The sequence below is a fragment of the Mesoplodon mirus genome, assembly GCF_964341445.2.
Source record: "Mesoplodon mirus genome assembly, chromosome: 3".
NCBI classification, from domain to species: domain Eukaryota; kingdom Metazoa; phylum Chordata; class Mammalia; order Artiodactyla; family Ziphiidae; genus Mesoplodon; species Mesoplodon mirus.
In genome coordinates, this window is record NC_138978.1 from 68,197,833 (window position 1) to 68,223,687 (window position 25,855).

Below are 25,855 nucleotides of genomic sequence, written 5' to 3' on the forward strand. Positions count from 1 at the left end.
CCATCAGTCTATATTTTATCCAATCCCATTCCCTTATTACCAGGTACCCAATTTTGTGGATCACTTTCAGATTATAGTTTGGAGCCAAAGAAGAGAGCCTATTCTTTTCCTTTTGTTTTCATGTGTGGTGCCATATGGTTCACAAGGAGACTCAACTTGGTGTCCTGGGTTTCCTTAATGCCAGACTCTAAGTCTGGGACATGGCAGCAAATTAAGAACATCTGCCGATTCAGTCTAGCCAGATTCTGGGGAAACTTCATATTGAGGCTTTACCTCAGAGTTGCAAACTGCAGTCCAGTAGCCAAATATGGCTTGCAGACATTTTGTGTGTCACATGTGGTTTTAAAAAATATGAATTAATGTAATTTAGAGACCCAGTTATGTCACAGCTCTCATATATTTATAGCCATTTGCATTTGCTACACCTGCTTAATATTAGGTGATTATGTTCTGCTCATATATAATTAGGATCCTAAAGCATCTTAAATGTAATACCCTCAAAGGGCATAAGCACATTGATGATGTGGACTGTGCTTTGACAGGTGATAGGAAAATAGGAGTGAACTAAAGTTCTGAAATCCTATGTTTACTATGCTAACATCTTTATCAGTTTATCACTGAGAAGAGTAATGCCAGCCAGTCACTACACAGATCACTGGAAAGATCAAATCGGTCCAACGGATGGTGATATTTCTATGAAAATAGCTGATATTAACATGCCAATACTTCATTACACTGACAAAGATTGCAATGAGAACAGACAATGGTGCAAATTAATCTATTCTTCTGACAGTCTGTGATGAGAATGGGATGTGGTTTAAAAAATTAAGCCATTCTTAGTACAATCTCAAGATTGCAATCTCATGGTCTCTCTCACATGCTGTATGCTCTGGTGATACATCATTGAAAAGTGTCAGTTTAACAAAGAATGTGTCTTAGCTCTTGCTGGGATGGTAGAATGCACTTGCTTTGTCTCACCACAGCCCTGCCCATTAAAAACTATGAAGTAGAATCAATTGTATTTTTTAGAACACACATACACACCAACTAGAATAAAAATTCTGGCAATTTTATCTTAGTCAAAACTTACAAACAAAATATTGTACTTCATTGCTCTCTTTTTTACTTTTATAAAACCTAAGAGTGGAAGCGATAAGTTACTTTAGGAATTCAGAAGCTAGTACCAATTTATCCATAAGCAATATAAAGCTAATTAAGTTTATCATGGAGAGCTGCATAGTCATCCTCTCCATAATGACCACGTTGCATTATAAACTGGGACTGATGACAGATGAAGTGGTTTTTAGTCTTGTGATTTGCAGTAACTCAATGCAATGTTTCACTTGGTATTCATGCTCAAAGAAACCTCACAAAGAACTAAGATTTCTCATCTAAACAGAATAGAAAATATACAATAATATTTTTGATATCTAGTTCTCTAGGTTCAGACTAAAAGGAATCAGTAAGAGCCTTAGATCTGTAGATAATAATTAAAGCAACCATAACAGCTAACACTTGTTGAGAGCCAACAATGCAACAGATGCTCTATGAAGACTCTCTTTTAATTCTACCGATAAGTCATGGATCAGGTTCTATTAGGATAAGATGTATGCTCAACATCATATGCTGGTAAGAGGTGTAGTCAAGACTTAAATTCATGGCTTCTTGTCCCCAAAGCCCACACTTGTCACCATTACAGTGTGCCCTCACTGCTTCATCTTACATTTAGAGAAATTAATACTCACAGAGGCAAATTGGCTTAATTAGGATCTCCCAGAGAGTTAAAAGCAAAGACAGACTGAAAATTAGGCCTCCAGATATGCTAGTTAAGGACATTTCTTAGTATTTATACTGCTTCAGTTTATTGAAACCCCCTCCCAAAATGTTTTGAACAAAAGATAATATTATGGACTAAATATGCCACCAGATCTCAATAATTTATCTAAGTATGTTTTAATTTCACATTAAACTAAACATTATATTCATTCTACAGTGTTTCTTGATAGCTATGCATTATGTTCTGTCCTAAAATCATAATAATGGGCAATATATTGATTGGCATTAATCCATCATCTTCATTCATTTGTACAATAAATGTGTACTGCATCCTGTATACCATGATCTATATTATTTCCAATGAAATTGTATTTTGAACTATCTCATTTATTGATTCATTCATTGCATATCTATTGAATACCCGCTAATTGCCAGTCATTGTGCTAAGCACAGGAGGCACAATGCTGAAAAGACACAGTCCCTGACCTCAAGGAGCTTGTGATCTATTTGCAGAGACAAGCAAGTAAATAGGCAATTAAGTTTAATATAATACATACTATTGTAGTACAGAGTGCTATGGGAGTCCATAGGAAGGGCATCCAGAGAGAATTCATCTAAGCTGAGACCTAAATGACAGTAGATGTAATGCGGAGAAAGATGGTAGGGAAAAAGGAATTACAGGGGAAAAAGAATCATATTTCACAACTTATGATTGAACCGTTAAATCAGTGAAATATACAGCAATTCATTTCTTTATTATTATTCATCCATTTACCAATTTCTTTGGAAAAGCATAACACTTCATTTTTTTCTGCCTGTTTTCACTCACATAGAATGTTCAATACATTTTGAATAAATGAATGAAGGTTAACACATGTTGTATTGAATGCTTGTTCTGTTACTGGCCTCTTTTGAGAGACAACACACACAATCTCCTTTCATTTCTTTTCTTGAGAATGAAGAACTTGAATCCACAAATCAACACCGTGGTTATGCAGACCCTTGAGGTTGACTCACAAACTTGTGCTTAATTTGTCTCATTCAGGATAATGGGAACTATGCTCTAGAATTGTGCTGTCCAATATGGAAGCCACTAGACACACATGATTATTTAAATTTAAATTTATATTAATAGAAATTAAGTAAAGTTAAAAATTCAGTTTCCCAATCACACTAGCCACATTTTAAGTGCTTAATAGCCATATGCGACAGTATCAAACAAGAGAGAAGGACACTTTCATCATTTCAGAAAGTTCTTTTAGACAGTCCTACTCTAGAATCTAGATTATAAATTTGCCAAACTAGTGATAACTATCTTAGGGTAGTACTGAAGAAATAATAGGCACTCAATATTAAGTTATTGATATTTTCAAATGTATCCTTATTTTCTCTTAATAGCAAAGTTTCAGTTGTGAAAGTGGAAACCAACGTTTACATAAATCATTTCACATATTTAATGTAGCAATCAAGGTAAAAATTTGATTAATGGGTGACAGTCTCTTTCCTGAATCTGGAATACCAGAAAAGTTCCCAGCAGCTACTGTAGCATGGCCACTTAGGCAAGACTGACAAAGCAGTCTCAAAGGTGACAAATTTCAATTCCATGACCCTTCACGTTGCACTGCCCACTTTCTGGCAGAGGTGCTAATGAGTAGTATAACTGCCAAGAGTGCATAAAGCAAAAGGGAGAAGGAGATGCCGAGACCTTGCAGAATCCACTTTGAATAATGAAGAATTAAATATCGTTCATCTTAAACTGATTTTTCAGACACAGTGCCAAGAAGCAAACAAGTAACTTTATATACTTGATATCACAGTCTAAGAGTTTCAGAGGAGACGTTTGGCACCTGCATCTGAGTTTAACTCACTGTATGAATAGTCCCTCCCCACCCATTGGGATATGTATAATTAGTTTAAATGTGTTCACTACACCGGTTTATGTGCTTATAGCTGTACGAGCTCAACAATATCCAACTGATCATAAGGTGAAAAAGTAGGGTTAGAAGATCAATGATCATTAAGCATCAGTTTATTTGTTAGCTTATTTATGTACCTCATTCCAAAAAGAATTAAAAATAGTCAAGAGTAGCTACTGGAAGGAACCTAAAAAGCCTAGCTTTTTGTGACCCAAAAAACATATTTTGTGAGTCATGTTAAGTTTGCTAAATATGTTTTGAGCAGTCTTTTGTTTCTTTGTTTTCTTAGTGTCAGCAACTGTACTTGATAGTGGCCAGAAATTGTTGGAAAATGTGATAATGCAAATATGTTACAAAGGGCATTGAAGACAAAAGCAGGAGTGAAATTCCTGACTCTGCCCTCAGCCTGGAACTATTGTACAATTAGATGACTGTTGCAAGGAAATATTGAAATTCCAGGTGGGCAAAGGGCATGAACTTAATATTTTAAATACAAATAACTAATAAATATCTGGGAAAATATTAAGCCTCACTACTTATCAAAGAACAAAATATAAACAGCAACAAATGAGCTGATATATTTACCTCTCATATTAGCAAAATCTTTTATAAAATGAGGAAACCTAATTCTGATTCAGGTATAATGATAACCCTCTCATACACTTGTTATTGAGAGTATAAATTATTACAACTGTTTAGGAAAAGTGTTCATCAGTATGTATCAAAAGTCTTTAAAGTAGTTGTGCCCTTTGACTTATTAACTCACTCCTCAAAATACCATAAATGATCTGTGAAATTGGGAAAGTCATATTAAAAAACATATTCTTTGAAGTGTTTACACCCAAATTTGAACAACCTGAAATTGAGAAATAATTAAGTAAATCACATTAAATGCAGAGTCATTAAAAATATGTTAACATAGAATTTTAATAACGTGAAAAATCATATTTTAATTATTTTTATATTTATATTTAATTTTTAAGTTTATATTTAATATATTTATTTAATTTAGGGGAAAAAGTATTACATAATTATATATTGGACATGAGCTTAATGATATGAAGAATATATAAGAAATGCTCAGGCTTCCCTGGTGGCGCAGTGGTTGAGAGTCCTCCTGCCGATGCAGGGGACACGGGTTTCTGCCCTGGTCCAGGAGGATCCCACATGCTGCAGAGCAGCTGGGCCCGTGAGCCATGGCCGCTGAGCCTGCGCTCCGCAACGGGAGAGACCACAACAGTGAGAGGCCCGTGTACCGCCAAAAAAAAAAAAAAAGAAAAGAAATGCTCAAAATATTTTAACAATTGCTTCCTCTGAATAATAGGATTTTATTCTTTCTAATTCTCCTGATTTTCTAAATTTCTATGAAAAACAAGTATTAATTTTACATTTGGCAAAATTATATAGTAATTCTGAATGATCCATAAAGCAAAAGGTTAAGTTGCATTGTATATAATTTCACTACATCTGCTGGGTGCAGATCTATAAACAGAATTTAGCTGGAGTAAACTTTGGTGGAAGAGAGATAGTAGTTGTGGGTCACATCTCAAAAGTCATTAAGATATAGACAGATGATTGTGACATCACAGTTGAGAGCACAGGCAGCAGTATCCTGAAACTTTAGCATCCCACGGGTGCAGAGCAATTTTTCAGAGGAATAAAAGAGCTTCATGTGTTGTTTACAAAGTACTTTCAATGTGAAATGGCTGAAGAGAGCATGAAATCTGAAAAAAGAAGTTGTGCCAACTACTGGTTTTATTAAAATTTTTATAAATTAAAAACTACTTACATACACCACACACACACACACAACCCACACATAACGATAGCACTTACCTTGCATGCATGGTTTAAAAGGATCAAAAGAACTTATGTATGTATCTACCATGATACTTGATACAAAATGTGTTCAATAAAAGTAGCTATAAGCTTGGTTTTCCAGGAAATACAGAAATCACTGGTTGCAGAACAGAAAAATAATCAGCAGTCAGGAATCCACAAAGAAGTCCTGAGAATCACAACACAGTGATGTGGAGTTTGAGATGAGCAAAATTCAGACATCCAAGCAGGTAGACAACACTAGAGAGTTCAATCAATGAGCACTATTAGCTAAAATGATGGATTTGGAGTATCTAACAAGAGTTTAGCAAATAGTAACTACTTTATAAATATTAAAATTTAAAATCCAAACAATCTTGTAACCAGTAACCAGAGTTAAACTTAAAAAATAATCTATTTTGCCCAAGTGATACAGGTGCTCTCAGGGGTACAAAGTTCCGGAGCATCTTGTCTTGCTATGTGTAGTATAAGCTCTTTAGCCTGGGATTTATGCATTGTATAGGCTGGTCCAATCTGCCTTTCAGTCTTTACTTCCTAAAACATCATGTACATACTCTGTGCTGCTTGCTATTTGTCTGTTCCTTTGTCTGTTCCTTTGTTCCTATGTAAATCCCCTCTGCTCACCATTTGTTGAATGAACAACCGAATAAACAAACAATTATAAAGATAAACTTATGGTAGCATATTATCCACTATTCTGCTTAAGCATATAAAAAGAAAAAACAGCATAGAGGCCTCTTTGAATCTCTGCTGATGTTGCACAGATTGATTTTTAATTATTTTTTTGTTGTCTGTTCATATGTTTCTTGAAATAAATATGTGATTTTCAAGACTGACATGACCATTTGGTTTGCAGCGGCTGCCGCAGCAGACATGGCTTACCACCATATCAGACCTCCCATTGGCTATTCCATTCCCAAGCCCATATCATCTCTGCTGATGCGAGGGTGGAATGCATGTCCTGAAGTGAGTAATTTTTACTTCCTCTTAGAAAATGTGTTATGGTCAACATCTGTCACAAATAGTGTAGCTCCAAAGTCTACTTTCAGTGTGTATTTTAAGACTGTCAAGGCAGGAAGACTGATTTGCTTTCTGCTCTTTAGTCTCTAATTGCCTCAAGAAGTCTGAGTATCTCATATTTCTTTGCTGTTGCTCTCTGATTCTGAAATGTTTCTCACAACTGATTAGTAAGAGACCCTGGTATGACAGATGACTCAGTCGCCTCTCAGCTGCAATTTTATTAACTATGCCTGAACCACACTTAGTCACTTTTTTCAAGAAAGAAGTTTGGCACAAGGTGGATTTGTGTGGGCTTTTCACCATGAGGCAGGCCTGCAGGCAAAGACCCCATGACCAGTGGTCTTCTTTGAGCCCTGGCTCAAGCAGGAGGCTAGCCCTGGTCCTAGTCCTTTTCTAACTCTCTGAGTGGCTGTATGACAAAGTAGCTAAGAGCATAGATTTAGAGTTTAAATGGAGGAATCAATATTAGTGAAGGAATAAGTAAAGTAGGGTATGTAAACAGTGAAAAAAAATTAATATGATCATAGATCTGAGAGAGTAGAGGGGAACAGTCATATAATCCCAGAATGAAATCCCAGATCATCTGTCTGTAGGAAAGGATTCTTCCAAAATGTACCAGACAGATTGGTGTCTACTTTGTTCTCATAGATTGACAAAGGAGGAGATTTCACAACTTCTCTCTTGATATCACAGTTTTATATAGTGTCTAAGAATCCCCCTGCCAGTATGTCTGATGTCTATTGAAATCTTTGTGTTTTGACATCAGCCCACATTGATTCTTCTGCTCTACGTGGAGGGAATTAGTTCACACTCTTCACACTGGAGATCCTCATACACAAAGGCCCAATAGCCCTTAATTATCTGGTCCAAACCATCCTAGTTATTGTTGTCCTTTTCTTATATGACCTTGATTCTGATCCTTCCCAGACACTTTACCTCTCTTCAACAAGGGAGCAGATAAAGTAGGCTGTTGGTATCCCACCAAAGGAGAAATAGAATAAACCCTAGTCCAGATGTTTGGAAGGAGAAAGCAAATTTCCCATTCTGTTTCTAAAGGCAAAACCAGACCAAGTCATTACCCAATCCTACAAGTATACACAAAAACTCTTATGAAGAAAAAGGAAGGTAATTATGGAACATGGACTGAGTATATCGGAAGAAATAACCTCTTCCTCTGACCATTTAAGTCACCAGATTATATATTTATTTGTGTAGAATCTTCTCTCACTACCAGAATGTTAGCTCCATAAAAGCAGGGACTTTTTTGTTTGTTCATTTTGTTTTCTTTGCTGCTTTAACCTCCTTACCTAGAACTGTACCTAGCAGATGTTCAAAAATATATGTTGAGTAAATGAATGAATATCACTATTGCTTATCAATGCTTCCAATCCCCTTATCTGAAATTCAATGTTTAGAAAATTGTCTTGAAAATTAACATGACTTAAAATAGTTTGGGAAAAGCTTTCTTTGTCTTTCAGTATGAATCTCAGGGTTATTTTCTAGGAATAACAGCGTCAGGCACCTAATCCAGAATTTCCTTCTCTCCTTGGGGTATGAACTATTCTAAAATATACCATAACAATCAAAGGGAATCCCTTTTGTTTTTATTAACTGACTCTTTGTGATTATAGATAAGGGACATGGAAGTTTTAATTTGGAATAAAAGCAAGTCATTGGCACTTCTGAAAGCATTTTTTAGGTAGGATGGGTACCAGAAGTAACAGTTTGGAAAATGAGAAAGAGAAACCAGAATAGAATCAAAGGAGAATGTTATTAAAGATTAAAAATAAAAATACTAAGAGGTCAAAAATTGAGTGCTTTGTAGAAAAGTCTTGTTGCTAAGCAGGGAAGTACAGGGCTCTGGGGATGAGGTTCTCCCAGAGGAGGATGGAGAGAAAGTATAATAGGAAAGCTAAGTCTCTGACTGGCTGGCAATATTTGTATTAGTCAGGTGGTTCCCGGTTTGACTGTGGTATCCATCTCAGCATTATAAATTTGAGTTGCTTCTGTATGTGACATGCCTAAGTCATCATTGCATTGCCCAGTAAGGTCTTCACCTTGTCAGTAAGCTAAGTACTGAGGAGAAAGGGAACAATGGCTAGTTTTCATTCTTTCCTTAAATAATTATTTACTGAGGAGGGTGAGGAGATTCAATGGAGATGTGCTCTTAATGGCGCTTAAGGTCTAGTGGTTATATGGAGATTAATAGGATAAACACATTACTGGTTTTATAGTTACAAGCCAAGATGAAGGAAACCAAAATTAGATGAGAATGAATGCTAAAGGAATACTAGCAAGTGGGGGAAAAGAGCTAGGTCAGGGAAGGCTTCCTGGAAGAGGTGATACTTGAGCTGAGATTATAAGCATAAACAGGAATTTGATGAAAGAATGGGGTTCGTGAGAGAGAAAGAGTTCAAGGAAACAGAACATGGGCAAATTCATTGTGAGAAAAGACACAAGGGAGAGAGTTATTGGAACATTGTAGCTACTGAGGGGCTATACCATACCCTCATTTGAAACAAATTCATCTTTAGATCTAAGCACTAACATCATGCTAGCTGGTCATTGTTTGCTAGGTTATCAACTTCACTTCTCATTCTTTGTTTTATATCTGTCTTTGCTTCATTCCTTAAATTTGAAACACATTATTGTCTCCTGTGCATGTCTTCTTAGTCAAGACCCATAAAAATAGAAGAGGACAATGAAAACACTAGCCTATTAGAGATAGAGGGTGCTTGCTGGAAAACAGTGAGAAGTGGGAAAAAGTTCTGATAATTAGATGGAATCAGATTTTGGAAAGCTTTGGAAACCAGACTAGGGAATTTGGACATGAAATTAGACAATTATATTTTGTCTCTAAAGTAGTGAAAGATATGATAAAAGTAATTTTCTGGAAAGTTCATCAGAGTTTGGTACGAAGGATTTATTCACTCAAAGAATTGTATGTAGTTCCAGTGGTGAGGCAGGCACTGAATTATCTCATAGTGTGCACTGGAATAGCTAAGCATTGTCTCTTAGTGTAGGCTGTGTATTATATGCTCCACATTACCCTGGAATGTTTGTTAAAATGAAGACTCTGGGATCCTATTCTAAATCTACTGAATCAAAATCTCTGGGATGGAGCCTGGGACTTTTCATTTTAACGTGCACCCAAGGTAATTTGTGCCCAATAAAGACAGAGAACTAGTGGGGTGACACAGAAGCAAAAGACACTGAAGTCAGAGTCTAGCTGGGCTGCTATTGCAGTAGTAATCCAGTTGGTTACAACACAAAGACTACAATGGTTACCATGGGGATTCTGGCACAGGGGTAAGTCTAAGAACTACTTCAAATGAAACATAACAGAAGGAGGGAAAAGACCGGATTTAGGAAGTGGATGAGAGGAAAGAGTCCAGGAGAACTCTCATCACTGCCTTCTGAATGAAAGCTAGTGAACAGAGTACTTTTAAACCTTTAGATATGAGGGACAGTTTTGGCAGTGACAAACAAAGCTAACAGCTCTGCAGTAAAATGAAGGTGCTTAAAAGAAAATAGGAAAAGGGAAAAGAAAGATAGTTACAGAGAAAAAGAGTAACCTGCTCTACAAAACTGACGGAGCTGGCAATTAGAATACAGTAAACTTAATGTGCAAGAAAAAGTTGGTACAGATGCTCTTCTTACCTCCAAGGTGCTTGACGAAAGGAAGTGGGATCAGGGAGGCAGACAGATGGCATAGGAGTTGAGCTCGAGGAGGGAGGGGAGAGGAGTCGCAGTTAAAAGCAAGAACATTTTGAATCCAGGGAAAGAAGAGAGATAATAAGTTTAGGAAGTTTTCAAAATAAGAAAGTTGTCATTTGCTACCAATTCTTAATAGGAAAGCAAACAGGAAATGGGGGGCATGTAAGCAATATTTACATGTTCTAATAGTTTTTAAGCTTTATAATATTGCCGCATGTAGATATAAAGATATAGAGACTTTGATATAGAGACAGGAGAAGAGAAAGTTAGTTGCATTTGTGACCTTTTTTCCCACTAGAAAATGTGAAATATTATAGTATTCTATACCATGATGTTATGCTTTCAACATTTTACTAGGATATCACTGATAATATTGAGTATACCTCTATCTTTCAAATAAGTGTGGCTTTGAATAAGAAATGCTTATTCTACTATGGCTTTTAAATCTAATATTTATAAAGACATTTCTCTCCTGTGCATAAGGAAGAATACTCACACCAAACAGTAGTGGCATGCCAAACTCAAGAGCTCAAGCCTTGAAAGCTTACATGCTAATGGGTTATTTAGTTTTCAAAATCTTAAGTTAATAACAATTGGCAATAAAGCTTGTTAATATTCCTTTTGTTCTGGAGCTATTGTGTTGATTTTGAAGTCCCATTTATTCTAAAATGATTGAAGTCGAGATCTCCACCTAGTGGATTTATAAGATTTTACAGACTTTACAGAAATGGCCTACTACCTCTGGAAATCCTCAAATTTTTCTCTTAGAGAAATAACAGTTTTTAAAGACTTCTACTTAGGATCTAGCATAATTGTCAATAGAACAGTCGCAAATGGTTGAAATATGCCAATATGCATATCAGCTAGACTACAGTTAACAAACAAAGCTCAATATTTATTTTCATACCATAATTAGGAAAACAGATCAGGCACAAGTATGAATATATAATCATCTATGTCAAAAGCAATATTGTAATACCACTAATTGAGATGTGTATAGTAATTTCCATAAAATAATCAAGTGTAAATCTGCTCAAGTACTTTTTCTTATTTAATCTTTCATTTGCTTAAGGCTTTTTTTTAAATGTTTGTTTTCTTTTCCAGGATGAGGCACAACTCTTCTTTCCCATTTTCCCATTCCTTAGAGAAGCAAACTCAATTAATTGTGTCAAACATATCTTGTGGCTCTTTGAGTTTTGCATTATATTCAACTGTGTACTTTTATTTTATTGATAACAAAGAGTTACTGAGGATTTTTCCTCCAAAAATACTGCATTTGAAATGCATGCAAAGGCTAGGGAGTGTTTGTGTGTCCTTTTGAAGAAAGCTAAAGTAGAAAAGGATTATTATTTGAGTTATTTTGTTCACTTTGTTCTGCCTCTAAAGGTGATGAATTAACATATTCAGCAGATGGTGGACACAATGTAGGTTTAGGAGCAGAGTTTTCAGCTTCATTTATTCTTCTAAGAATTAGAGACACCTTATTTTCTGCCTCAAAACTAATGTCTTTTAACTCTGGTAATGTCTCCCCTGTCATTGCACTTTCTTTATGTGCACTGTTATCCTTATCTGTTTGAAAATCTCGAACTTCTCTCAAATCATGCATATTACTGTTAATTTTAAGATCTATTTCACTACAAGGTAGTCTATTTTTGGTTTCATGGGAACTCGTCATTCTCAAATCCTTAGCTGTAATAGTCTCCTCAACAGAGTTTGAATCATATAATATATGTTTTTCACTTTTTCCATTTTCCCAAGTTTGTTGCTTTTCTTTTGTGGTGCCATTTAAGGTCATCTGTGTGGTCCTAATTAACATACTAGAATTTGCCTTGCTTTCATCGGACATTTTTTTCTCTTCTTTCCCTACTATTTTTATCTCCAGTGCTTCAGTGCCGTCATCTCTGGGCAATGCATTTGTGCTGTCAATTCCTTTTTCACTACTATTGGTTAGAGGCCAGATGGCTTGAGTACTAAGAGAGGTACTGATATCCTTGGGAAGCTCTCTTTTATTTTGGTATGGAATAGAATTTGTCTTCATAAATGTAAAGTTGCCCTTGGATTGTGTCCGGGAAATAGGAGAGGAATCATAAGTTTCTGTTTTAAGATGTTTTTTTTCTACATCATTTCCCTCACCCATAACACAAATTTCCACAATTGGATGTGATATTTTGGGTTCTGTCATTAACGTTTTTTCTTCGTTTCCAAGTTGTTCGTGACTTGAGAGTTGCTCTACATGTTGTAAAGTTTGATTTTGATCTAAAGTATGTTCCTTGTAGGTTTCAGTCCTGTGGATTTGATTCCCCAGGGACAAAGAAAACTGGTTTAGCTCACTGGTCTTTGATTTGTCCTGCTCCATGTTTTCAGTGGGCTCTGTCGCCCCTTGGTCAGTAGTCCCCCTAGAATGGTGGGATGGTAAAATATCCCTTCTTATGTTTTCCAAAGTCGCTGGTAAATAACAAGGAATGCCCAGTGCAAGGTGAGCTGCACCTCCCATTTGCTCAGTTGAGATGGGGGAGTGTGACTGCCTGTGTTCAGTCACAGTGGGTGTTGGCTGACACAATGTTGATGGGTTTCCATCAAGAATATGACCAGTAGGGTGACAGTTGCCTTCCATAGAGCTCTGGTTGGACACTGGCAAGTTGTCAGCACTGAAGAGAGGAGAGTTTTTAATGTTTTTTCTGTAATATGGGGTCTGCTCTGGGGCATGTTTGAAAGGCAGCCATTTTGCAGTGAATCTAACATAGTTGTTACTCTCTGACTGTTGGTGAAAATCTGCAGAGGACACAAGGTTTATTTTGGCTTCCTTCTCAGAAACTTTGGAGAATTTATTAGAAGGTGACAACACTTGTCTGCGTTTCTTTGGGAATTCTGGAAAGGATTTTTCTGGATGGACTCTAACTTTTCTAAAAGGGTTTAAATTTAATTTTATCCTTAACTTTTGTCCTTTAATTTTCCCTTTGAAGTCAGATTGATTGGTTCTCTTCTTTTGCAGAATTTGTGGATCAGTAAGCCATTTTCCTCCTTTGTTTCTCTCCTGAGGATTGCTACATTTTTTGAGATCCAAGTTGGTCAGGTGGTTACTTTGATTTTTCTGCTCTTTCCAATGGCTTGATGTTTTGGATGACATCACCAAACTATGTTTTTCTACTAAATCTGGATGATGGAAGCTAACCCTCTTAGGGGAATATGTTTTCTTGATTTTTGTTGATAACTCCTTGTTGTCCTCACTCATGAGGAATTTTTCTATTGCTCTGTTAATTTGGGTTTGCTCTTTCTTGGGCTTTGAAAGTTCTCGACGATTTGGCTTCCTTTCTTTCACATAATCTTGAAATTGATCACAGGGCACATATTTACAGATGAGACAACTGTTTGGCTGCAAATACCCAGGCCTGCTTTGTGTTAACAGCCCACAAGGATCATCATATTTTGATCTATGTTTTTGTAAGATTTTTTGTACAGAGTGTTCCTCGGGCTCACAAGGCTTGGATGATGAGCCTGTAATAAAATGTCTCAGCCTGTGTGGTTGTAAGCCATTGTGTCTTTTTTCTATTGGAGGCTTCCATGATTCATTTGTTAAATGCTTTTCAAGACTTTCTCTTGCCAAGGCTGAAGCGGATGTTGCATATCTTCTACTAAATGTGTCACTGCTGATATCTGCTGAACAATAAATGCAGGAATTTAACACTGAGCAGAGTTTTACTACCCCAACCAAACAGATGCTTAGAAGCCTTATGAAAGGTGCAAAAAGGACTTCTCTGATTATGGCAATTCTTGAAAATTTCCTAATTTTTAACCAAATCCTCAAGGGACATTTGGCAGTTTGGTGTGTTTGCAATGGCACTCTTTATGGCCACATTTTAATCAGTTGTGATGCTGATTTAAAAGTTGTGGAATTAGAAATAAAAATATTCATAGTTGTAAATCTTTAGATTAGTTGTCCATTAGGTTAGCTTTAAATATGAATAATATCTAAATTCTTTCCAAGTGGCTATAGTAATTTTTTTCTCAATTCATTTACCACTTGGGACTAAATATTAGGAAGAACAAAATAAAATATTGAGTAATATATAGGTTTCAAGCAGATAATAATCTCAATAATAACAGAGGAATACTTGTGATATTACTGGTCCCAATAAGGCAGAGTCTGTATCTGCTTTACTTGGCATCACTTACTATTCATTAAATATTTGTTAAATGAATATGTGTTTTGGACTATGGCCTGGTCTGTGATGAAAGAATCTGTCTGAGACTTTTAAATGGCGCATGTTAATACAATATTTATTAATGATACATGTTAAATAATATTAATGACAAAAATATTAGTAATATTTCACCATTAATTGAGCATAAGAGGTAGGCATTGTGTTAAATATTGTACATTCATTATTTCATTTAAGAGACCTGATCCCTTGGACAAGTTCTATTTTCCTAGCACATTTCCAGAGGAAGAAACAAGTTTAGAGAGGTTGCATGTTTTCTCCCACTCACATGTCAGCTAAATGATATGGCAGAATTTGACCCAGGTCTGTCTGATACTAAACCGTATCCTCTTCCACAATGCATATTAAGTTAAAAATTACATCTTGGGGGCTTCCCTGGTGGCGCAGTGGTTGAGAGTCCGCCTGCCGATGCAGGGGACACGGGTTCGTGCCCCGATCCCGGAAGATCCCACATGCCGCGGAGCGGCTGGGCCCGCGAGCCATGGCCGCGGAGCCTGTGTGTCCGGAGCCTGTGCTCCGCAACGGGAGAGGCCACAGCAGTGAGAGGCCCGCGTACAGCAAAAAAAAAAAAAAAAAAAAAAAAAAAAAAAAAAAAAAATTACATCTTACCAGTGTACTTTTTCTTGTTTTGTGAAATTGGTTTATCCAAAGGAAGAAAGAAGTATTCCTTTCAGTGGTAGAAAGAAAGAGGTGAAATAATCCCCAACTTGCATCCAGTTCTAATCTAAGATCTAACTTCAACTCTCTGAGTAACCTTGAAGAAGCCATTTACTCGCTGGATATCAGAAGATTAGACTAGTGGGAACTTTATGTGGGTATAAAATTCTTCTGGGGAAAGAACTGCTAGCCTTTAACATATTCTAAGAGAGTTCTGTGGCTCAAAGATAAATATTAAAAGCTATTGGACTAGATCACCTCTAAAATCTCCTCTACCCCTGACATACTGTAATTCTATGTTTCTGAGTTAGAAGCCCTAATTAGAGTGATATTGCCTCTTACAGACTTCTATTCTGGAGCAGGTGTGGTCTTGAACGTTTTCTCTCCAATAACCGTCCTTTCCAGCTTCAGTACAATGCCTGGCGTGTAGCAAAATTTCAAGTCTTTCTTAAAAGTAATTGTATTGATTTGACAAACCAGCATTTGTGTGAAACAAGAGACTGGGTTTTAAATGGTTAAGAGACCACTTTCCCTTTAGTATAGGAGTTTCCCACAGAGAAGTGAAGGCTCTGGACCAAGCTCAAATGAAACATCTGCCTAAGGTATGATTCTATTGAAAGGCTAAGTGCTTATTGCTTTATAAAATAAAACCAATCCGATCGGGTTTCTATGGCAGATGTTTTCTTCCTTAGCCATTCCTCTTTTCAGTCAAATCAGCAGGCCTCCAAAACTGGTAAGATCTGAAGTCTGGGGGATGCAATGGCATAAATTCACATCCTGCTTTATATCACATATGGAATAACATACGGTTTCATTCTTTTCCAATTGTCCCCAAATCCATCCTTAGGGCCAGATCCCCCTGGTAAGAATTTCTTGGTGCAGCACCTCTGTCATTCATATTCTGAGAGAAAGCTCTGCCTGTTGTAAACCAATTCAAATAAACGACAGGAAGCTCTTTACAGAGCAGCTGTCAAAGGTTTCACTGTTGAGCCTGAAAGCATTGCCTTACTATTCAGGGAGAAAAAGGAAGACATTTAATTCATTGCCTCCACCTAAATATTGACATCGTCATGTACAGTGGGTAGATGTCACAGCCAGATTCACTCGGCTCCCAACATGGGACAATGAATTAAGTCCTGACTTTCCCTGAACTAGGAAGTTATCATCCCTGACAGCTCAGCAAGCAAAGTATGTGTCTTGACATCATTCCTGAAATGAATCACTAGCATTAGAAGGCCCATTCTTCTAACATGTCATGCTCTGGGAAGGTTGCTTACTGTAGAACTGGCATTAGACTCGAAGCGTGTTGGAATAGAAGCTGATACTCAGCCTCCTCTAAATCTTAACAGCACTATTGCTATTTAAAAGGCTTCTTAAAAACAAACAAACCAAAAAAAAACATTGTTAGGTGTTGGGTCACAAAATTCACTTGCCGATGGGCACAAGGTGTACTCTCAGCTCCTGAGGTTGGGAAGTGTTCATCTACACCTCACTCCATACACACAGATACATGTCCAGTATCTTTAGGAGAGGATTAGGCTGGTGCCATGATGATTTTTATGGCATTTCTCTTTGGAGGAACTCAAAGGAGGCTACCTTTTCACAGGGATTTAAACAGAGTGGGATTTTCTGAAACAAGGCAACTCACCTGTTATTCTTGTTACATGCTGTGGCAGAGCTTGAGGTTGGACTTCCCCAGGCTCACGATTCCTCAGGTTTTCAACTCTCTTTGGACAATATCTTGTACATAAGCTGGCTTCATTAAAAGCTGCCATATTCCCAGGAGGCTCTGAACATCCTGACTGCAGCAGTCTGCCACCAAAGCAGAAGAAAGTGCTGTCTGCCCCATGGCCCTTCCCTTTCAGGTTGAGGGCTGTGGACTCAGAGGCCAGTACTGCTTGATGGCTGTTTTCCTGTAAGAGTGGCATTTCCTTTCTGGACCCCACAATGGACATGACCTTTATCTCGTTTTCCTGAGTTAAGTGGCAGTTACAGTATCCCTTAGCGTGGTAATTTCTTGCCTCATGGTCACGCAGGGATTCATCGAAGGTTCTGCAAGGAAGGTTTTCTGTGTGTTCATTTGCTTTGCCTTGTTGGAGTTTCCAGTTAAATACAACTAAACCCAGGCAAGTGAGACCAACAGCTCCTGTGACAAATAGAGAGACTATTAAAAGATAACATCATAGGAAGAAACATATAAATCATCAAATGTGAAATCCACAAATATCAAGGTTAATGGCTTAAAGGGTGTCAAAATGGGTGGGAAATCTCTCACTATGTGGAAAAATATTAGTCCAGACAGAGGATATTTAATCGACATTGTTCTGTTTTCCAAGTTGGATCTTTCTTTGTATCGATTAAAAATTATAAGAAACAATACCATCTGGAATGTGTTTGACAGAAAAAGGGTTTTTTTTCATGGACTGAAATTCATTCAAGATAAAATAATTCCTGCATTAAAATTCTTTTTCTGCCTATGGGAAATGAAACTTCCTATTTCTTAATCCCATAATCAATAAAAATAGACCACATTTAGCATATACCCTGAAATTCTCATGTATAGTAACCTCCTCACCCCAAAGAAAAAAATATTCTACAAGCTATTGCCAAATTTTAATCACCTCTAAAGATTCATCCCCTACCTCAGAATACATCATTGGCTTCTATTAGCATAAAGGTCAAACTCCTTGGCATTCAAGACTCAGTATAATCTTGCCATAAACTTCTTTCCTAGCCTCATTTTTTATCATTTCCCACATTCAAACACTATGTTTCAAACTCTTCAATTCATTAGTCTTAAAATGTACTTCTAAGCCTTTGTGTATTCTCTGTGATGCTTCTAATACTTTCTCCTATCTCTGCTTATTTGAATTTCATTTATCCTTTAAAATCTAAATCTCTTGCTATTTTTTTCCCATCTTGTGAAGATCACTCCCTTCTTTGAACTACCACAATAAAATTATTGACATCTAATCTCAGAATTCCTGGTACTGTCATTTCATGCTCTCTATAGGCTAGCTTATCCTCTAAATAACATTGTAAATGGCAGTGTTTCTCAAACTCAAGTGCAGAGTCTAACCTGTTTCTACCTCAGTTTCTCATCTTGACAAACGGCATCCTCAACCAAAGCTCATACCAAAGTCTCTGAGTTACACCCAACTCTCTCTCTGACACAGTGATTTCCTTTTTTCTTGGCACTTATAACAGTATAAAATTATTGTGTTCACTTATTCATTTGCTTGTTCACTGTCTGTCCTCCCTGGCTAGAATTAAGCAGTATGAGGAAATGGATCTTTTCAGTCTTATTTGATATTGTATCTCCAGTGCTCTCAACACTGGCACAGAGGAGGCATACCAGAGTTGTTTATTGAATATTCTTAAATAAACAGAAGGAATTCCGTTTATGAATCCTAATAATGAAAAGCACTGAGTGGTCTCATCTTACAAATCTCCAAAATGATGATCAGGAGGACATGGTGTCAGTATAGACTGAGTTTGGAGTTCTGCGTTCTGAGTCCAGCTTTACCTATAACTTGCTCTGTGAACCTGGGCAAGTCAGTTGCCCTGGAAAACTCAGTTTCCTGACTCTGGAGATGAGGACAGTGAATAAGATGATACCAGCATTCTAGACTCCTTGATTGCACTATGCCTGGTTCTCTCCAATGCAGACAACTTTAATGAAAATGTGATGATATTTTTTAAACTTGAAAGAAAAGAGAAGGGGTCAGGCGTAGTTGTTTCACTTTTTTCTGTTAAAGATGAAGATTAACCAAATAGAATAGTAGTTTCTGGCAAAATCTGCCAACCTTTTTGTAGCTTACCAGATCGTAACATTTTAAGCCCATTTTTACCATTTTTATTTCTTTGACAACAATACACTCTTGGAAAGTGCTACAACATATTGAAATTATGAAATCTCTATTAAAAACACCATGTTTTTTAAAAGTAGTGGCAAAAGTGAGATCAGAACATTTTAATTGCCAAATCATAGAGTCTGGGTTTTTCAAAAGGTTTTGGTTTTTAAATGTTAAAAACATGAAAATAATAAAATTTTAGAAACATCTCTATATCTCTTACATGGAGTAAGAAAACTCAGGATTCAAAGCTCTGTTCTGATACTTTTCTTGGGAACATTTTCTAACCTCTCTGAGCCTTATGTTCTGATACTTTTCTTGGGAACATTTTCTAACCTCTCTGAGCCTTATTTTTCCTCCTCTGTCAAACAGGAATAATTAATACCACTCAGAGATCAAATGAGATAATATATGTGACATATTTAATACAGTATTTTGATATAGTAAGATTCAGTGAATCGTCATTGTTATATGTTATTATGGTTGTAATTGCTGCTGCTGCTTTTAAGGCTTGGTATTGTCCTATTAGATCCTAAAAGCCTCAGCTGTTAGGAAAAAAAATCCAAACCAAATCATTAAGAGAATACTTTGTATGGCTGATGCAGTTACTAAACCAAATAATAAAGGAAAGAAATACCTAAATTTTCTTAAACACATGAATCAGCCACTGAAATGAGAGTAGGTGTAATCTGATTATGGGATAAAGTTTCTCAGTTAATTGTGTCCAAACCGCGAGGAGCCACTCACTCTCCCGCTATTGATGCTAGAGCTATGCCTGTCACATTACCACTCAGGTATGGTCACTTTCTATTACTGCAGAGAGCAAAAATAGCAGATGAAGCTCATAGGTAGGCTGAACCTACTATCAAGAAGATGGCTGAATTTTCATTGCCGTGGGCATTGTTGCAATTTTTAAAAAGTATTCTAAGAATATTTCTGAGTTAGAAAGACAACAAAAATGCAAAATTAATGATAAAAATTTCATTGAAGAATTGGAAATGTTAGAGCTTCATGAAAGCTTTCTCTTTTTATCCTCCAGTTCACAGAATAGGAAGTGTCAAGACGTTAGGTACCAATTAGCCACTTATCAGTTTTAAATTCACTGAATATGATTTTACATATTCCTTGGAATTGTGATGATTTATCTATAGCCAAAGAAGAAACTAGAATCAGAGGCCAAATTTTACTTCTAAGTCTTTTCCCCACAATCTAGAGGAATAGATTATTGACCACACTTTCACTTCAGGAGTAGCACCTTTGAAGGAGTAAATTGGTATCAAAAGTCAGAGCTGTTTTAAAGAGGAATCTCGCTTAAAAACAGCATCTTTAACAATTAATCAATGAAAGGTACATTTTTATGGTAATTTCACACACAATAACTTAACATGAATGTAATAATATTCATAATTTATCAACATGTTAAGCTTCCTATCATTTTGACAAAGCCTTTGGAACCTTCCAGAATTTTTATCTATCTCTACACTAATGAAGAGTTGCTAACTTGGCAAAATCTTCTCTAAAAATAGACATAAAAGATACCTATAAGATACTAAGTATTCTAAGAAACACATTTAAGGAAAAACTCTCTGTTGCTCTAGTGCTTTTGTCTTTTGTGGTAAATTATTTCTTAGCACATAAAATTACTGACATGGTTACACATTTTCTAAAACAATTTATCTTCCTGAGAGAATTCGAATTCACTTCCAAGTGAATTTGATTACTGCTGGTGGTAGTTTCACTGTCTAGACCTGACACTGGTCTCCATCTATCCTGATTAAAAGGAGCTAAAAATCTGATGTTCAAGTGATTCACTGGAAACCTGCTATGGAATAATTATTTATGGCACATATTCAAAGTATATCAGTTCAGTCCTGAGTGCCATTTGCAAGCCTCTGGTCCTCCAGTGTTGGGGAACCCCCCACAAACACACACATCCCCCCCACACACACACTTCTCATCACCATGGCTACCCGCAGGTGAAAAGGATTTCACCATGCACTGAAAGCATACAAACATCTAGATATATTGACAAATCTCATGCATATTTCGTCTTTGACTAATGCCACAAAGCATTACATTAGATCATTCATCCAGTGAGATGTAACGATAGCTGATGAATAGTTTAAATTTTTTTTTAACTACCATAGAAAATTTAAAGGATCGAATAGTATCCTCTCCTTAGTCAGTTGGGGGGTGGGGTAATGCACCAAATTTATGAACAAGTTAGACAAACAGAAATCTTAAAAGAATTCAAAACCCCCAAATAGAAGAAAACCAAGGCACATAGCAGCAAATCACTTGCCCAAGTCACACAGCAAGTAAGAGCAGAGCCAAGTTTCAAACCTGGATAATCTAACTGCGGAGATCATGCTTGTATAAGCTGTATATATGCTCTTGTATAAGCTTATAGAGTTTGTATAAGCTCTATAGTACTTATACAAGCACTATAGAGCAGGATGCACCTGGTTGTCATAATAGCCTCTCCCCCTGCACTTGGTAAAGCCCACTGATTCACACTCCACCACAGAGAAGCACACCGATGGGAGTGCCTTGAGGAAATAGACTATGTCTCATCACTTTTTAAACCCCTATCTCCCAGCATCTTAATGAATGTACCAGTACTGAAATATAGACTATTCCCTCATTACAGACAAGAAAACTGAAGTCTGAATAGCAGGTTAATGTACTCAAGATCACAGTGCTAGTTATACCAGGACTAGAGCTCTTGAATCCTGGTTCAAGGCCCTTTCCTCTATGTTAGACAGCTTCTTTGCAACAGGTAATTTTTTCAACCTATGCCAAATCAACTAACATCCTCCCACACTACTGACAACCTCTCCCTTCCACAAGCCCTGGAAAGGTTCCCCAGTTGCCTAAGAAAGGCATCTTTTAGTGTACTTCAAGAATATGGAGAAAAGCTGGGCACAATTCTCCCTGTCATACCTGCAAAGCCAAGGACAGTCAGCAGGGCCACATCCTGCCCTGGGAAGAGGGGACTTCTGTCCTTTAGAACCAGAGTGAGGTTGGCAGCCTTGGAATCGCAGTTATTCTCAGACAGCCTTAGCACACTCTTTGCAGTGGCCACAGCCATGGTAGATGGCTGACAATTTAGGTCGTTGGCATTCCTGTGCGTGCGAGCAGAAGACTTTACGTAGTTTTCTTAAGAACCAGGCAAGGGGGTAGAGATCACAAGTGCAGCTCCACTGGTTCTTATCTAAGCTCAGAAGGATTAACTGCTTCAGTGGAGTAAAAACACCCTGCAGGACTACTTCCTGTAGTCGAGGCAGGGGCCGGAAGGTATCTTTCCCAATGTAGGAAATACAACTGTTAGATAAATCCAGATGCCTGAGACTGTGGAGATCTGTGCCTCCGAAAGCACTGTCTGTCAGTTTAGTGACCTGATTCCCATCCAGCTGTAGCCGGGTCAGGCCCCGGGTGTTTCGGAACCAAGACCCTTGCAGGGCGCGGAGAGCCTTATTGCTAAGCGCCAGCACCTGCAGACTGCGAAGCTTGCTGAAGCTGTGATCGGTAAGCGAAGAGCTGGATATTTGGTTGTGCTCCAGCCACGACGTCCACAACTTTGAAAGGGTGTGCAGGGCGTCTTCCCGAACATCCTGGATGCCATTTCTGCTCAAGGAGAGCAGAGCAAGATTAAACAAGAGGGACAGATTTGTGCTCTCTATAGAGGAGAGATATCCATCCGTGATGATTAAAGCCCTCGTGGTCACAGGGGCTGCTGTGGAGAAGAAAAGCACAGACTAGAAACGAGTACACACACGTGGGAGGGGAGCACAGTGGAGAGCAGAGATAATCAATACTCTCTGAGCACAATCCTATCACCTGGGTAAGAACAACAAACAAAATGAAAATGATTCTCTGATTTCTCAGTTTAAGGGGAAGGTGGCTCTTTATCTGAATGATGGATTTTTATATTCTTTGTTACCATGACATGTTTATTTGAGAAACACAAACCCATCTGTTCCTTTAGATGATAAATTTAATTCATTGTTTTAGATTATCATCATTGATTTTTTTTTGAAAGTGGCTTTTCAGGCTTTCGCTCTGTGAGGCTGTGTACTGACCTGCCCCAGCCCTGCTGGCCCAAGACAGAGTCACTCAAGAGCCGAGCCTGTGTCTGAGCTTCCTAACCAGTTTTCCACAAGCAATGTATATTTATGCTGTGAAGCCAATCGTCTTTTCTCTCAAACATAAAGGTGTGGATTGGGGTGGGAGAAGTGAGAAGGACCGTTGGTTTCTGCTTTTTAGCTCCAGGCTAAAAGTTGGCAACTTGGTAAGGATCTATGTTCTCTCCAGACAACCTGAGGATCTGTCAGTGGGGTTCTCATTATAGTCTGGGTCATCTTGGCCTCCTGTCTAATATCTGTTCCCTCCAATGAAGTCCATCATGTGATGACAGGTGGTACTCAGGGCTTCCAACTGTTAAATCCCTTCACCATAATCACCCCAGAGCTATCACTGCTCTGTCATTAGAAATCAAAGTGTTTTAACTCGATAAAGATGTATTATAATCAGGAGTTATTGTAACACATCTTTATCATGCTAAAATTGTTTTGACTGCAAATGACAGTGTCATAAGGATGGAAGAGTCCATTGTCCCTGGGAGGTCTACAGGTGATATTAGAACAATCAACCATGGGGGAAGCAAATCCCAATTCCCTTATGAAATTCAGACTACATCACTGAAACAAAGAGATTAAAAAAATGTAAAAGACAAAGGATTTCCACAGTGCCTTCTTTTGGAAGAATTGCTCCCATCTCCGTAGCACGAGAAAGCTTAAGTCATGGGGTTTTTGTTTGGGGGTGTTATTTTTTTAGTACTTATTACTGATTATTTGAATTCTATTAATTCTAACCAGTTTGGCATTTTGTTCCTTTCATCATTGTTTTTCATATGGGCTGAGGGAGTTTTGTTTCTAAGCATCCTCAGTCCTCTAGAGATTTCTGACTCTGAGGGAGCAGGCTATTGTTTCTGTCAATTACTTCTTGTCTAGGACCAGACAGGCTCCACTTGCAAATCATCCATTTAAGTCTCTGTGTTTATGAAATCTAACTTCAAAAATGTGACACTTTGTAAATGAGAAGGAATATATAGAGGTGCAGCAATGTAGGTGAGCAATATTTGTTTCTTACAAACATCAGCTATCTCTGATCAAAAAAAAAATGTAGTGAAGTCAGATCTATTTGAGAGGATGGGAGTTTTTAGTGTTTGTTAAGTGTTTTCTATACAGATTGGAGACAGAATACAACCAACTAGCCTTGAAACTGTCTCTCTCCTGTCAGGAATGACAATGCCATCTACCTCTTAATTCTCATGGGGTCATAGGATTTTAGAAATGAAGGAACTCATTTTCTTCCACTTGATCTTAGATTTGTTTCTGAAATTTTTCCATTGGCACGGTTTATAGCTTGTTTATCTCTTCTTGGATATCAGGATGTAAATCACATTCTCCTCAAATTTGTTAATAAGGTGTCTTATTAAATTGTTGACTTAAGCAAGCAATATGTAATGAATACAGGCAGTGTATCTTGTTAGCATTTCTACAGCTCATTTACTACCAATAAAAAAAGACTACACTTTCAAAATTAGATGCACTTTGATAATAATCTCTTTTGCTGGTACATCACTTAATCTTACTAATGCTGAACAATTGCAGTTCAGGTTCCTGATTCATTGATATTTCTTCCAGCCTGTGGTAGGTTTCAAATCTGCACAAAGTGTGGACAAAAATATAATTAAAGTGATCTATTTTTTTCTTTTATTAAAAAAAAGTGTGTAACAATAAAATGGTGGTATTCTTTTATAAGAGCAAAATATCTCACTTACCTCTGAAGGTCTTAAAATAGTTTTGGTTGAGACCACCAGGAACGAACAGGAAAATAAAATAATATTATCAGTCTTTAGTCACTAAAGAAAGCTTGCTCTTTTAAAGTTTACCTCTTTCAGGCTGAGCCGAGAGATTAGTCAGTACAAAGAAAGGCATAGCAATGAATTTGTCAGGTACACTGAACACTGCTTTTTAGAGTTACTGGTTTTATTACCTACTATATAGGTTATCTGGTGACAGAGGGTTACATCTTTGGTGCACACCATACATGATGCAGGGCAGGCTGCCACCAACCGCAGCATAATGGCAAAGACATGAGCCATCCACCTGAAAGGAAAGTAGAGAGCAATGCACATCATAATGTTGGCATTTATTACCCAGGGATTTCAGTATATTCAGCTCATGAGGCATTTTGGTGATTTCTGCTTTTTAATGGGCACTTTGGGTTCTTACATGATGCTAGATAAATTGCTGAAATCCTTAATTTGAATAGAATTTAAGCTGAGCCATTATAAGGAACAAGGATATAGTATGCAGCACAGAGAAATATGGCCATGATTTGTCATAACTTTAAATGGAGTAAAATCTATAAAAATGTTGAATCACTATGTTGTACACCTAAAACTAATATAATATTTTAAATCAACTATGCTTCAACAAATATATATGTATACCCACAATAAACAACAAAACAAACTGAACTGTTAAAGCATTTGACCATAAATTCAGAGAACTCACATCCAAGGCACAGCCATTAATATAGATTATTAAAAAATTAAGTTACTTTGTAAAACACTTAATAGTTTGTTGAGCTTTTGCAAATACATTACCTTATTTAATTCTTTTAATTTGGCAACTCAATTTGAGGCTGAGAAAACTGAAGTTCAGAATGGTTAATAAACCATCCAAAGTCACATAGCTATTAGGTATTTAACACCAAGTCTTTTAACTCCAAATTCAGTGTTCTTTCTAGTATGCAGAACCTAATCTCAGGCACTGAAACATATATT

General features: G+C 37.2%; 2 protein-coding genes across 2 annotated transcripts in view; one reads left to right on the forward strand and one right to left on the reverse strand.

The window, feature by feature from the left end:
* Positions 1 to 25,855, forward strand: part of TNNI3K (TNNI3 interacting kinase) — a gene marked incomplete at its 3' end in the record, with an annotated part of 277,657 nt that overhangs the window by 185,066 nt on the left and 66,736 nt on the right. The window contains exon 21 of the mRNA XM_082614605.1: positions 6,388 to 6,497. Coding sequence (XP_082470731.1) covers positions 6,388 to 6,497 — 110 coding nt within the window. The remainder of the gene's footprint in view (positions 1 to 6,387; positions 6,498 to 25,855) is intronic.
* Positions 11,596 to 25,147, reverse strand: LRRC53 (leucine rich repeat containing 53; the record flags this gene model as incomplete). The annotated part of the gene is given in 5 exon segments (XM_082615077.1): positions 11,596 to 13,922; positions 16,794 to 17,291; positions 21,943 to 22,156; positions 22,158 to 22,735; positions 25,060 to 25,147. Coding segments are annotated over 5 exon segments (3,705 nt in total).